This window comes from Linepithema humile, chromosome 1 (genome assembly GCF_040581485.1).
Source record: "Linepithema humile isolate Giens D197 chromosome 1, Lhum_UNIL_v1.0, whole genome shotgun sequence".
Classification (NCBI taxonomy): Eukaryota; Metazoa; Arthropoda; class Insecta; order Hymenoptera; family Formicidae; genus Linepithema; species Linepithema humile.
Genome location: NC_090128.1, coordinates 16,917,710 through 16,933,787, shown reverse-complemented (window position 1 = coordinate 16,933,787; position 16,078 = coordinate 16,917,710). Strand labels below are relative to the sequence as shown.

Genomic DNA, 16,078 nt, shown 5'->3' with positions numbered 1-16,078 from the left:
AGTACAAGCTTTTTTATTTCAAAATAGTACAAGAACGATTTATCATGAACAACTTAAAATTGTCAATTTTAGACATTGCAAAAAATTTATTTAACATAACTTGAGAACTCAAATAACATTTTTATACGCATCTAAATTTATCACTTATATTATTTGCGGTCTAGAATGTTCAGTCTTAAACTCTTTATATATAATAGCACTTGTCCCGTTAAAGATAAAAAAAGTAGTAAAGGAAAAAATGTAATGGCATAACATAAAAAATTGTTCCATGGATGCATTTTGTGCGATTGAATTTTTCAATTCTCCCACCCTCCCAATTAACTCTTCCCTGATTCCCCGTTCCCTCATTGCCTTTATCAGTACTCTTCTCTCTACCGAGTCAAACGCAGCTTTTAAATCTATAAACATGGCTGTCAATTTTCCCCCTTTTCTCTCTAGCTGCCTATTAATTAAATAATTAATTACGTAAATGTTGTCCATTGTTTCTATGCTTTTTCTAAATCCGATTCTAAATCTGATTATGTGGTACAATCTTCTTTTTCTCTACTTTTTCCTTAATCTCCTAACTTATTCGGAATCCCGTCTATTTCTGACTTCCCATCCTTCAGTCCCCTTATTGTCTTTTTTATTTCATCTCTACTAATTTCTTTTTCTGTATTTTCATCCTATCTTCCTACCCTTCCACCCCTAACTACCCTATCTTCCACTCCCTTCAACAGCCTCATGAAATTTTCCTTCCATTTTTTTATTTTTTTGTTCTTGTTTATCCTCTTTCTTTATTAACTATTTCCCACACTTCATATTCTCTCTTAGCCTTTGCCGCCAGCCTTTCTCATTTCTCATTCTTCTCCCTCTTTTTTCCTTCTTACAGTTCCTTATAGCCTTATAGCCTTATAGCCTATATTCCTTATATACCTGCTTCTTTTTTCTCTGCCCATTGTCCTTCTCACGCCTTCAATCCCGCAATTCCCTTCTAACCTCCTTCTTCTTCTCCACACACACTCCTCATCCCACCATCCTGCTTTCCTCCTTCCTGCCCCACCCTCCTTCTCTGTCTCTTTTAAGGCTTCTTTCACTATTCTCGCCAACGCTTTCATTCTTTTCTATTCTTCTCTTACTTCTTTTCCCCCCAGTATAATCCTCCCTATTCTTTTATTAAACTCTACTCCCTACTCCCTAAACGTTATTCCCCTTCTCATTTCACACTCTTCTTTAGTTTCCCACTCCCTTTCTTACCCTCCTTTCTTCTCTCTACGTTCCCTTTAACCCAAACCTCCAATAAGGCTGATGGTCTATATTATCTATATTATCTCTTATCCTCATGCTTTCTATCCTATTCTTCACCTCTTCATCCCCCATAACATACTCTGTCCAACAAGAGAAGAACCCGCGGATAGGACGAAAACTCGTCCGTTTCGCGCAGATCTCCCCTCATGGGACGCTTAGAAAGCCCTCCACTCTACAGAACTGTAACTGCTTGTGCAATACAATACTGCGTTGCCAATGCCAATGCTCTCCCCACTTTGGCCGCTATACTTCTCCTATGCGCAAATTGCGGGCCCTTTTTTCGCTGGACAGAGTATAGTACTATAAACCCCTTTCTGCCTATGAATGTGTGTTCCCTCTCTTCATCTCCCTTTATGTTCGTTAAAAAGAGACTCCATCCATTTTCCTCAATAAATTCTACTAAACTACTGCTCTTTTTATTCATTTTCCCATCCTCCAATTGCCTTGTCTTCCCTCCCCCCCCCCCCCACCCCCCCCCCCGACTCTTTCTCCCTCTTCTTCCATAACCCTACCCTTTCTTCCGGTTCTCGCGTTAAGGTCTTCTGCTAGTGTTTGCGAGATTACAATTGCGCGAGCGAGCGCGTAAGCGAATTGGTTCAAAGGAAAAGGCTCGGAGAAAAAAAAACTTCTCTCTTTTGATTTGATGGCACAATTTTTAATAAAGAACGAAAACAACACCGATCACAAATTATGTACAGACTTTTTACACAGTTATTTACAAGTTTCAGTGAATTTTTGCGAGCCACAAAATTTCCAACGAAAGCGCGCTCGAGTTTTCGAACCGATGCAGCATCTGTTCCGCAAGCAACGGAACGCAAATACAGAACTGCAACAGCGATAGAAACACTGCAGCAATTATTCATCTTCGCGAGCAACAAAGCACGAAACGATAAAGAAATTAATCGCCGACTACCTTACGCACCGTCGAAATTAGGCATGAAAAATCTATAAGTAATCCAAAACTTTCAACAGAGTGCGTCGTGTGCTCCATGCGTGCTGCTTTTGTTATAACGTTTTCGATTATACGAATTTTGATCGATACAAGGTTGATCAATCACTATTTTACTATGAATTTATCTTCGTCTTTTATTGGTGGAGACAATGCAATAACGTCATTAATCAACCTTGGGTCTATCAAAATCCGTATAATCGAAAACGCTATTAGAATGTTGATGTCGAGACTTATCGCCAATGCTACCTCTCTTCCCTTCTCCCAGGACACAGCCGAGTCCGCAAGAGCGCGGACGTGTCTGATCGCGTCTGTCGTTGATTTGCCCTCGCAAAACTCGAACTGTGCATCCGCAAGATCGGGGCCTACATTGGACAGGTGGCTCGAGAGGCGAGCCACTATTATACTTTCAAATAGCTTGCCCCTCTCATCGAGGGAAGAAATCGGCCGGAGCGCAGAGGGAGACTCTGCGGGTCGGTCCACCTTTGGTAGGACCAAGCGCACCATCTTTCATGAGTGGGAAAATTCCCCAGATCTCAGGTAGCTGTTGAACAGCAGCCTAAGCCGATCTCTGGGGATGCCCATGGCCAAGGCCCATGCGCGGTCTGGGATGTCGTCCGGTCCCGATGCCGTTACGGGCACGCATCCATTTGATCGCGATGGCCAGCTCCTGAACCGAGATCTCTAGCTCGGCGGACCAATGGATATGTTCTGCCTTACCCTCCGAAGGACACACCACCCCCTCCCCTGCCGGGAAGAGAGCAGACATTGCATCCTCCAAGGGTTGGGGGTCTAGGATCTCGGTCACTGGCGGATCTTGCTAAGCACGAACCTATATGAGCGCCCCAGGAGTCCCTACTCAGAATTCTCAAGAGCTTATCACAGATCTTGGCCTTAGCCGTTTTTATGACTAGCTTGAGGGCTGCTCGCTTTGCGCGATAGCCCTCATAAAGTTCGTAGGGTTGCCGCGTGCTCCGCGGTGACGTTCACGGATATATCGGCGCGCGTGTATGCAATCACGGGGGATCTTCCCGACCTTGCGCGTCTACCAATGCACCCTGTTCTTACCCAGGGGAGATGGGCGAGCCCGGGGCATCGCCATGTGACAAATGACTGGCATAGCTCCCTGGAGTTATTCCATCTCCCCTACTTTGCGTGACCCGGTCCGTTTTTTGGACCAGGTAAGGCACTATAAACGTGAGTATTCTCACGTCTGCGCCATTTTTGGCCCATTCCTTCACTCCTTGCTCTCTCGCCCATTTACCGCTGAGCTAAGAAGTAACTTCTTAGCTCTAAGAAGTAACTTCTTAGCTCTAAGAAGTAACTTCTTAGCTCAGCAGTAAATGGGCGAGAGGGCAAGGAGTGGGGAAATGGGCCAAAAATGGCTCAAACGTGAGAATACCTACATCTTTAGTGCTCTACTGTATATACTGCGCTACAATCATAAATGTATGAATACCTGGATGGAATGATAAGTGGTCTAAAAGGCGAGGGGGATGAAGCCTGAGCGGCAGGAGGAAATCATGCAGCAGTATGTTGGTTGATTAGAAAAATGGCGGTGTTAGTAATCTAATCTAACCTTGACTTGGCGATCGCGTTCACATGGCTTATAGAAAACCGAGCAATTTGAAGATTTGAACTTATTACCTCTACTTTTATGTATTTATATATTATAATTATAAATAATATTTATATATTATAAATTTCACGCTCATTAGTTACCCGTAGCGGCCATTTTAGTTGGCTAGTTTTCCCCTTGCCTTTCTAGTTTCAACCCCTCACGCTATCGCTCCGTTCATATATTCTTACGTCCATGACTACGACCAAGAACCTTCCTTGCGGAAATCGTCTTCTCTCTGGCATCAGCCTGTTGCATCAGCTAGCGCTGAGCCAATCACCGTCTTCTTTGACAAAGGCAACCAATCGCGTACCAAATTGTCGCTGTGTGCCATCTATAACATACTGGAGAGAGCCTTCCCATAAGAGCCAATGTGTAGTTTTCGGACCAAGAAAAGCAAGAAAAGCAATAACTCAGCGATTTTTATTCCAAGTAAAAAGAAGAATGTCAGCAACCGAAAAACGCCCTATATACAAATTTTTATAAAAATTTAAAAATTTTGAGAATTTCCGTCCGTCATGTTGGATCTGCCATCTTGAGTTCGGAAAAAAATAATAACAGATTCGTAATCAGCGACCCAAAAAACCCCTATATACAAATTTGTATTAAAATTAAACCATTTTGAAAATTTTCGTCCGCCATCTTGAATTTGGGAAATCTGATAACAGATTTGTAATCAATGATCCAAAAAACCCTTATATACAAATTTTTATAAAAATTAAACAATTTTGAGAATTTTCCGCCATGTTGGATCCGCCATCTTGAATTCTGGAAATCTGATAAGAGATTTGTAATCAGCGACCCAAAAATGGATCTACCTCAGTAGACCCATTTTCATTGAGAATTCATCAAAAGAAATTGTTGTGCTCAGAATAATCGAAAAAAGCGTCAAATTTATGGCTTTGGACCGCCATATTGGACATCGCCATTTTAAATTTCAAAATACTCATTCATACATTTTGAAACTTAGGGTCCATGGACGCAAGATTTTCACTTCCCAGAGATATCCTCATCCGATTTCGATGCGAAAAAATCCCTTTTTTTTAAATAAACAAACGTAACTTTTTCGGATCACATTTTGGAAAAATTCTAAAGACAGATTCGGAAAGTTCAAATAATTTTACGTCAGAAATAATTGTTCTAAAATTTTTTCCGGACCGGTTTAATAGAAAAGACAGTCGCTAAAAAAAGCCACGAAAAAACGTCCGTTCGGGACTTAATGGGTTAATATATAAATGTTTAAAAAAATATACACATATATAATGTGTGCCACTTCTACAGTACTTAATGACTCCAAACCCTTTCTGTCGTGCGTGTGTGTGTGTTACGCAGAGATCAGGCGCGCGCACTCACACATACACACACTTAAGCCAGAGAAAATTTGGAGTCATTAAATATTGTAGAAGTGGCATAAGTACATCATTTATATGTATATTTTCAAACATTCATATATTAACTTAATCTATGTATTCAAAAACAGGCATTTCTTAAACTCCAATAGCACTCACTTCAAATCATTGTATCTTTTATACTTTTAATTTTCGGATTTTTTGCCAGAGGAAACTTTTGATCAGCATCACCTAAACTAAAACATATTTCAATTTCAGCCAATTTGACCGAAGCTACTTTTTTTATATAAAATGTGCGGGGTCCTTTATTAGGCCAAATCCCGAAATCACTGCAATATCGGGTCAACTCGCGGCGGATTTTCAATTTCAAAAATCAGTTTAATATTCTGAATCTTTTATGGGGATTGTATCAGATTATTGTATTAAACTAATAAGCTTAATAAAGCCACTAGCTACACTTTATATGCACTGTAGATGAATCTTGAGTACGAGTTTATATATTAAGAGGATGCTTAAGTCCTACTTTATCGACCGGTATTTTCAATGTTCTGGAAAGTATGGCATTTTTTATTGCTTTGATAGGATTACAAATCCTTTGGTGTAAGTAAAGTACACATGCTAATCTTTCGGCAGATAGTGAAATTTAGACCAAAAAATAAAAAAAATTTTAGAAAATTTATCGACAATGTCACCTCAAAGAATTATATCTTTTATATCAAAATTATACTGCTTCAATCTGCAAAACAAGGGTGTGTGCCGAAGAAGAGCGTATGAAACAATAATGGAAAACCAAAAAAATAGAGCTTAGAGACTTATTTTCAAAATGCCATACTTTTCCAGATTTATGCAAAGCATGCGTGCAATATAGAAGAATAAGATAAAAAAGAGCTATAGATTAGTTCCGGGATTTTAAGATAGAGGCGCTATACAGTTCTCAGTGCTATCTGTCATATACAGAATCTGTTAGGTTAGTTATGTGTGTGTTAGTTGTGTGTGTGTGTGTTGTGTTATGTGCTATGAAACCCGGCTGAAAAAAATGGATTGAAGGCACTCTGAAGGATAAAGTGTATGTATTACACATAAATTTTGCAACATTTTTGCAAACATTCACATTATTTAGTTACATACATTCATATTCTAATTTCTGTAAAATACTTTTATTCATGTGCTTCATGTGTATATATTATGTATATTATGTGCTCCATATTATACATATTCACATCAAAGTATCTATGTAAAAAGTTAATATCATTTTGTATATTGTTATAATAAATGTATATGTCATATAACTTATATATTATTTATATGACGAATGACATATATCATTTAACACATATACATTATATATATATAAAGCATATGACGTAATAAAAATATCTTACAATAAAGAATAAGACAAGCCAGAGGCGGTTTTCTCGTGGACTGGCATTAGAGAATTCTTATTCTTCTCTTCAAGCCAGAGGCGGTTTTCTCGTGGACTGGCAATACAGAATAAGACAAGCCAGAGGCGGTTTTCTCGTGGACTGGCAATTTAGAATTACAAAAGCCAGAGACGATCTAACGTCAGCTAACAATTTTTAATAAATATAGTCAGAGGCAATCTAACGTCAGCTGACTGTTTAGAAAAAAGAGAGCTAAAGACGATTTATTCGTGAACTGACAGATTTTAAGAAATGTTGTCAGAGGCAATCTAACGTCAGCTGACCGTTTAGAAAAAAGAGAACTAAAGAGGATTTATTCGTGAACTGACAGATTTTAAGAAATATTGTCAGAGGCGATCTAACGTCAGCTAACAATTTTTAATAAATATAGTCAGAGGCGATCCAACGTCAGCTGACAGTTTAGAAAAAAGAGAGCTAAAGACAATTTATTCGTGAACTGACAGATTTTAAGAAATATTGTCAGAGACGATCTAACGTCAGCTAACAATTTTTAATAAATATAGTCAGAGGCGATCTAACGTCAGCTGACCGTTTAGAAAAAAGAGAGCTAAAGACGATTTATTCGTGAACTGACAGATTTTAAGAAATATTGTCAGAGACGATCTAACGTCAGCTAACAATTTTTAATAAATATAGTCAGAGGCGATCTAACGTCAGCTGACCGTTTAGAAAAAAGAGAGCTAAAGACGATTTATTCGTGAACTGACAGATTTTAAGAAATATTGTCAGAGGCAATCTAACGTCAGCTGACCGTTTAGAAAAAAGAGAGCTAAAGACGATTTATTCGTGAACTGACAGATTTTAAGAAATATTGTCAGAGATGATCTAGCGTCAGCTAACAATTTTTAATATAGTCAGAGGCGATCTAACGTCAGCTGACCGTTTAGAAAAAAGAGAGCTAAAGACGATTTATTCGTGAACTGACAGATTTTAAGAAATATTGTCAGAGACGATCTAACGTCAGCTAACAATTTTTAATAAATATAGTTAGAGACGATCTAACGTCAGCTGACCGTTTAGAAAAAAGAGAGCTAAAGACGATTTATTCGTGAACTGACAGATTTTAAGAAATATTGTCAGAGACGATCTAACGTCAGCTAACAATTTTTAGTAAATATAGTCAGAGGCGATCTAACGTCAGCTGACCGTTTAGAAAAAAGAGAGCTAAAGACGATTTATTCGTGAACTGACAGATTTTAAGAAATATTGTCAGAGACGATCTAACGTCAGCTAACAATTTTTAATAAATATAGTCAGAGGCGATCTAACGTCAGCTGACCGTTTAGAAAAAAAAGAGCTAAAGACGATTTATTCGTGAACTGGCAAATTTTAAGAAATGTTGTCAGAGGCAATCTAACGTCAGCCGACCGTTTAGAAAAAAGAGAACTACAGAGGATTTATTCGTGAACTGACAGATTTTAAGAAATATTGTCAGAGGCGATCTAACGTCAGCTAACAATTTTTAATAAATATTGTCAGAGGCGATCCAACGTCAGTTGACCGTTTAGAAAAAAAAGAGCTAAAGACGATTTATTCGTGAACTGACAGATTTTAAGAAATATTGTCAGAGGCGATCTAACGTCAGCTAACAATTTTTAATAAATGTAGTCAGAGGCGATCTAACGTCAGCTGACCGTTTAGAAAAAAGAGAGCTAAAGACGATTTATTCGTGAACTGACAAATTTTAAGAAATATTGTTAGAGGCGATCTAATGTCAGCTAACAATTTTTAATAAATATTGTCAGAGGCGATCTAACGTCAGCTGACCGTTTAGAAAAAGAGAGCTAAAGACGATTTATTCGTAAACTGGCAGATTTTAAGAAATACGTATTTCTTTTAGTTAGTAATTTACTACACTTGTGGTCTGTTTTTGTTTTATCGAATAATCTATAAGGTTATTTCAACTTTTTTCTCGCTATTAAAATTCTATTGTATGGCTGTATGATGTACATACGAGACGAAATAGACTTATACAAGGTGTCTAATAGATATAAATTAGATATGATAGAATCTTTTATTTAAAAAATCTATATATAATACTATATATCTAATTGGAAAAAAATGTTATATGTTTTCCCTATTTTTATTCTTATGTAATTAATACAAAATAAATAAATAAGTTAATTATTCAATACATACATATATATATTGAATATAGTTGTCTTTATTTTGTATTTTATATAACTGAAATGATATATACTCTCATTATTTCAGTTATCATCATATAAAATATAAAATAAAGATAATTATTTTTTTAATATATGTGTATATATATATATATATTAATTAATTGATTAATTAGTTATTTTGTATTTGCTACATAAGGATAAAAATAAGAAAAGTATATGACATTTTTCTTCAGTGATATATATATAGTATTTTATGTATATTTTCATTTATTATTTTGTCATATTTAGTTTATATTTATTTGACACCTTGTATACGCTTATGTTTTCTCGGACATTATATTGCAGCCTTGCGACGAAATTTCAGTCGAGGAAACAAGCGCAAGCATTGTTTGTTTACAAACTTCCGATGACACACGTACACAGACCACACGTCAGTGTAGTGAGTTACCACTACAAACAAATGTGTACACACGGACCTACGCGGCGTAGGCTACGCCGATAATGTCATTTCATTTTTAGTACCATCGAAATGATGGCGCTTTCGCGTCGGAGTTCGCCCGTCACTCTTTAGCATCCTCTTAAGAAACACGCCGCATAGCGGCAAACAACATCAAATTGCACTACGCAGATTTTGCTCGATTTCTGCCGCCAATCTGACATCAAACTGCGTTGCACAGATCCTGTTCGATTTCTGTCGTCAATCTGCTGTAATAATTCCGAGCAAATCCTACTCGGTTTCTGCTACTGATCTGCTGTCGAATTATGTCAGCAGGTTTTGTAACATTTTTGCTGGCATTCTGCTATCATCATCTGATGTAACAGATTTTATATACAATCTGCAGTCTTTCTGCTGACAAAAATTTGTAGCAGACGTTTGGCAATACCTGTTCGAACAGACTTTGCTGACTGAGAAATTAAGAATTAGGAATAATAAATCCATTCCGTTCTCTTGTTTAAAGTAAAATAATTTTAAATTGCTCTTCCTAATATTTAACCCTTAATCCCGACTCATGAGTCGTTTTCGACCCAAGTGAAATTTCAAAGTGCTGTAAGGTACCTCCATTTCTTAATAATAAACTATATAAAAAAATAATTTTTATCGAAATATTATAATTGGGACTTCAAGTTGAAGGTTGAAAGAAGCTCCATGAATTTTTTCAGATTTTTTAAAGCGTTTTTACTGATCCAAATAACGCAAAGACGCAAAGCGACCCATGAGTCGGGATTAAAGGTGCCGAAAAAAACCGTCAGGATTAAGGGTTAATATTTGTTCCTATTCCTAATATTTTTTCTATTGTGCGCCTTATAGTCCAATTCATCTTCCCTGTCAGAACCGGTAAAAAATTTCAAAGGAAAAAAAAATATATTATTAGTCCAAATTATCAATTTTTACATTGTGTAATCCACACGTAACAACAAATTATGTTTAGCAAAAAAAAACTGTGTTGGACAAATTTTTCGTGTTTTATTTGATATTTTTAAGTATTTTTTATGACAGCGCTCGGAATTAGTTGCACATTTCGGGCCGATTTCCGATACAACGCCTCCTGTTCCACCACTACCGCTCGGCCGCTGGCGGCCGAGCCGCCGATAGCTCTGGCTCAGGAGCGTTTTATATTAGAAATAGGCTGGATTGTTTAGGCATCTTTCGGGAAATCGTAACATTTTCTTCACTACATAAATAATGTTTATTTTTATTAATACATAATATATATATATTTAATTATTAATGAAAATAAACATTATTTATGTAGCAAAAAAAATATTACTATTTTCTGAGAGGTGCCTCAACAACCCAGCCTATTTCTTATATAAAACGCTCCTGCGCCAGAGCTATCGGCGGCTCGACCGCCAGCGGCCGAGCGGTAGTGGGGGAACAGGAGGCGTCGTCTCGAGAATCAGCCCGAAATGTGCAACTAATTCCGAGCGCTGTTTTATGATATAGAACTGATATAGATCAAAAATGAAATAATGGTACAGTGCAATTATTAACTAAAATGATTAATATTTGGATATCTTCCCAGTTAGCAAGGTCTGTTTGAACAGATATTGGCAAATGTCTGCTACAAATTTTTGTCAGCAGAAAGACTGCAGATTATTTATAAAATCTGTTACATCAGATGATAGCAGAATATCAGCAGAAATGTTACAAAATCTACTGATATAATTTGACAGCAGATCAGTAGCAGAAACCGAGCAGGATTTGCTCGGAATTATTACAGCAGATTGGCAGCAAAAACCGAGCAGGACCTGCGCAACGCAGTTTGATGTCAGATTGACGGCAGAAATCGAGCAGGATTTGTGCAACGCAGTTTTTTTTTTTTAATTTGCAAGGAAAAGTTTAAATTTCACGATGGTTATAGACATATGATATTTGCGAAAAAAATTTATTCCACCCCGTGGAATACGTCAAATTGTGCAATTTTTTGGAGATGTAACACGTCTTTACTTTTGAAAAAACAGCGGGAGAGGGAAAGAATAAATTCAAAATCTGAAAAATGCTTTTTAAAGTAGAGACTTTAAGCTTCAAAATAAAAAAAAAATTTTTTTAATACGACAATTTTTGACAGAGTTACAATTATTTGAAGTTATGCGAAATTTTGATATAAATTTACTGTTGCAATAATTTTGTTGCCATGTGTATATCCTTCACCTTTTATTTCTCATATTTTGCATTTATATTTTTTTTTAACATGAATTGTTATATTTTTTGAATTCAATAATCTCTTTTTTTTATTTTAACTTTCAGAGGATCCATAGTACACAATGCTATGTCTGTATTAAGAGTTCTATGTCTTCTAATTAGATATTTTTATCTATTTTGAATTCAAACGTGCGTATCAATGTTGCTAGAGTGGCTTTCATAGAAATCATCGCATACTTCTGACCTGCAATTATGTTAATTATATACAAAGCAATTTTATCATGATATTTTATTATTCGTTCGTACTTACCAATACAATTTCTACGTCCGTTACCAAACGGCATGAAATATTTCGAACAATGCCCTTCTTTTTGCGGAAGAAATCTATCTGGATCAAACATCAAGGGATTCGACCAATGTTTCTTATTTTGGTGCATATATAATATAGACATAATTGTATCAGCTCCTTTAGGTAAAATAGTTTCTCCTAAAATATACATATGTCTATATTAAAATATTATTATAATAAAAATGTAATAGTAAAAAATAGTGTAAGTAAACATACGTCTTATTATTATTACGTCCTGATCAGACTTCACGATTCTTTTCTTTTTATTAAATACCAGACCTAGTAAACACGGGACCAACAAAAACTCTTAAAGAATATTATAACGCCAGAGCTGTTTTTCTCACGAGACACCATGAGCTCGAACTTTCTCACAGAGAAAAATAGCAAGGGGGATAGATATTTGAAAATACTTTGGTCGGTCAGCGTGCCTATCGTCGTCAGAAAAATCATAAAAGTCAAAACTTGCGGTAACCGGAGTCTTTAGTCGACTCCAGATGTTTAAAGTAAGAAATAAAAACTGGCACCAGCTAGCCATATACTTGGATTCCGCCTACGGGAACCCTAGTAGATAGGATTTTACCGAGTGACGATCGGGCAATGACCACAGTCGCACGCCTAGAAGGCATAACACCTGATACGGTGTACGTGTTCAGTAGGTCTAGGAAACCGAGATGCATTAATCGCACTCTCCACGCGACCCCAGGGCCACGCGACAGTCGTAAACTGTCAAATTTATTAGATCAGTGACCCAAGGCCTCGCGAACTCATATACCGATTCTCAACCCTCCAATCCGGAAGCCGGGAATCGGGGCAAGCACCTCTATAGACCACCTTTCGTTCCGTCGTACGGTCTAAAGACTACGCCCACCTAGATCTTAAGACACTGAGATGCACCCCACCTATACTAATTAACACCAACCGGGTTACGCCACCTCAAAAACCTACCCCCATCGCATATGGACCCGAAACGACGCTATTCCTTATTCATTAGGGCCCCTTTTTTCCTACCCCCATTCCAAGTAACTTAATTACCTAAACCTAATTTTATTAGCTAAAAATGACGCCACTCTCCCCCACATTAAAAATCTTCTCACAAGACTAATTCCTATTTGATCCCCGCTTCAAAAACCTAAGATTTTCCAAATGGATCCACCCCAAGGAAAGGGTATAAAAACCCGTGTTTTGGTGGCTCCAAACGCAATTATACACAATTAGTCACTCAGTTCATCAAGCAAGTTTGCCAAGTCCTTCAGACAGTTTTCGAGTAGTTCGGGCCGCAAAATAAAAAAGGGTCGATACTTTGTCACGACCAAGTGGTGCATCTCAATTAGAGAGTCCATCACCCTGACGACACCATCCCGCAGCAGGGTGCCCACACGTTTACAAAGGGTCCGACGCATACACACCATCCCTCAACGGGGCGTCTGCTCAAAACCACCGAACATATATTCAACCCGATCCGAAACTATCCTGCAACGAGTAAGTCAGTTCATTCCTCTTTATTTTATTATTTCTTCTGTCCTCCCTCCGGAAAAATGAAACACTCACTCACACACACACACACACACACACACACACACACACTATTGTAAAAAATACACAAATAAAATTATTAACACCTGCGATTAAGAATTAAGTTTTGTATCTTAATTATAAATTCAATCAAATTAAAATGTTGTCTTTAGTAAATTAGACTTTTGTTCTTTTTCATTTAACCACACCCTCCTCGTTCGTCATCCCCTCACACCTTCCCTCTCAAATTGCGCACAAAGGTTCCGTCCCGGGTAATAGGGATTCAATTCCTTGACCCAAAAAGGGAACCACGAGCGGTTGACTTGTTGACGGAGTAAAAACGACTCTTCCAGTCGCTGACCCGTCGCAAGTCCTAAACGTGCCGCTCGGCTCGTGCGGTCAGGCCCGTTTACGTCGATCGCTGAGCCCAACGAAAAAATTCCACATCTATCAGGACGTAACATTATTAAAAAATTACTTTTATATGTATCTTTGTCTTTTAATTGTAGCACGAAAAAACACAATTTTTAAATAAATTATTATAATACACAATTATGGTTAATTATACCTATTTTTAAGTCTTCTGTTAGAATTCGTCCAATAAAAGGAGCAGCTGGGAAGAGTCTCATTGTTTCTTTAATAATTCGGTTCAAATAATCCATTTTTTGCAAATCGTCATATTTAATTGGTACAGATTTTGGAGATTCAGTGCCGTAAATTTCTGATAATTCTTTGTACGCTTTTTCCTAGTATGAAATAAATTCAAGCGATTATGTGTATTTTTTAATATATTGCTCTATATTTGTGATTAAAATTTTGTGCATTGCTTATGGAATTAATATTGCTAGCAATGACTAAAGCGTAAGTAATAATAAATGAAAATGTTTGCATAATTCTATTTAAATTTTTAACATAAATAATATATTACATATATATGTGTAATATATTATTAACTATAGTTATACTTGAAATAACATTATTTGTAAGTTTTATATATGTATTAAGTAAGTTAATAAGTATTGTATTATATTATACAATACAATGCAATACACTTATTAATTCAATAAAATTAATCTCTATGTACCTGTACTTCTGGGAAATTTACGAGCATAAAAATCACAAAATTTATTGTGGCGGCAGTTGTGTCAGTGGCCTACGTAAAATAAAAACCTGTTTTATTATACGTCTACATATAATTTGAATGTAGAAATATAAATACGTACTGCGAGTAACATTGTAATCATATGATTACAAACTTTTTGTTGAGTTAATTTTCCTTTATGACATGCTTCCAATAGAATATCGAAAACTGTCTTATTTGAACAAATATACATATAAAATAATTGATTACTTTCTTATAAAAGTAAGTTTCTTACACATATAATTTTGAAATTTTTGTAAAGAAAGAAGTAATGAAAGAAGAGAAAAAATCATTAAAAGTAGTGTTTCATCAATAAAACTTTATCAACAACAATTGTTTAAAAAAAAACTTTTCACCGTTATTTAAAAAATTTTTAAATATTATAACATTGAACAAATATAAAGACTTAAGTAAAACATTAATAAACTTACGAACTGTTTCACTGTTGGACTTGGTTGACACGTGTTTATCGAATGCATGTGTCCTTTGCTTCGTCTGACTAATTAGAAATAATATATAACATAAACAAAAAAAATTCACAAACAAAGAAATTTAGGCAGAATGGTAATAAATAAAATTTCAATATACCTCATTTTAAGCAACTTAATAGAATTTAATTGTTTCTGCTGTCTCCATTTTGTAGTACTAAGATTGAATATAACATTTAGATGCAAAAATATGTTACTTATTCTACATTTCTAAATTTCCTTTATGCTAAAACATGTTTCTTTCGTAAATCATGGCGAAAGATTTATTTAATCGTAATCATAAAATTTTATAAATAATATTAAGAATTTAGTTTTTTTTTTCATTACTATAATTAAAATATTTACAATTCTTAAAAAAAAAAAAAAAAAAAAATATATATATATATATATATATATCTGTTTTAAAAACATTTATTTCTATGATATAAATTTGACATTACTTATAAGAATTTAAATTAAATACATTTATACCTCGTCATACATTTATACATTCGGTTTAATAATTGTGATTCCAATTTGACGCCCAATATAATTTTTATAGTGTCACATAAAAAAATAGATTAATATTCATTATAATATCTGAGTACATAAACTGTATTTACATAGAAAGTTGCCAATTATCTAATTTTTGAATTAAACTGTAAACTTTATTTATTTATTTTTTTTTATGAATTGAGATAGATCCATTTTCTTCATTTTCCAGTAATATTACCAATATTGTTTTCGTAATCTAATATTATTGGAATATTTTTACTCCAAACAACTTACGAGTCCACTCTAATATATTTGTAGAACAATCATTAGCATTTATGGACGAATTAGAAAAAGTTGAAAAAGATGGAAATGGAATTATCTTTCTTGACTTTGTATATGGACAAATTTTGAATATTGCACTTTGCTTCATCTGAGTAATTAGAAATTATATATAACATAAACAAAAAAAAACAAATATTTATCACTCAGTCCGACTGGCCTCGGGCATTATGCATAATGCCTCATTCATCACTTACAATTAGTCCATAACGTATATAACGCAGACTTAAGTGCGAGAATCATTATTTTATTCCAATAATATTAGATTACGAAAACAATATTGATAATATTACTGGAAAATGAAGAAAATGGATCTATCTCAATTCATAAAAAAAAATAAATAAATAAAGTTTACAG

The 16,078-nt window shown here is 35.4% G+C and overlaps 1 protein-coding gene across 3 annotated transcripts; it reads right to left on the bottom strand.

Annotated features, from left to right (window-relative positions):
• Positions 1-11,233: 11,233 nt before the first annotated feature.
• Positions 11,234-15,860, bottom strand: LOC105671059 (cytochrome P450 4C1-like). Of its 3 annotated transcripts, XM_067347184.1 has the most exons (6): positions 14,852-15,857; positions 14,503-14,592; positions 14,364-14,432; positions 13,848-14,025; positions 11,729-11,905; positions 11,235-11,662 (listed from the first exon to the last, which is right to left on the bottom strand). In XM_067347184.1, the coding sequence occupies exons 1-6, from the start codon at positions 14,897-14,899 to the stop codon at positions 11,577-11,579; spliced, it is 648 nt and encodes a 215-aa protein (XP_067203285.1). In that variant the 5' UTR covers positions 14,900-15,857; the 3' UTR covers positions 11,235-11,576. The 3 variants fall into 3 exon arrangements, 1 of the variants encoding a protein (XP_067203285.1); XR_010887847.1 differs by having other exon boundaries at positions 11,234-11,662; positions 11,729-13,726; positions 13,848-14,432; positions 14,503-15,860; XR_010887846.1 differs by having other exon boundaries at positions 11,729-13,726; positions 13,848-15,858.
• Between the last annotated feature and the right edge of the window lie 218 nt (positions 15,861-16,078).

What these genes read in the sequence shown, in the direction of transcription:
- LOC105671059 (XM_067347184.1), bottom strand. Translation starts at nt 14,899, where the DNA reads ATGCATTCGATAAACACGTGTCAACCAAGTCCAACAGTGAAACAGTTC. An exon ending in GTCCAACAGTGAAACAGTTC is followed by an intron (nt 14,593 to 14,851) that starts GTAAGTTTATTA and finishes TGTTCAAATAAG; the next exon opens with ACAGTTTTCGATATTCTATT. An exon ending in CGGACGTAGAAATTGTATTG is followed by an intron (nt 11,663 to 11,728) that starts GTAAGTACGAAC and finishes ACATAATTGCAG; the next exon opens with GTCAGAAGTATGCGATGATT.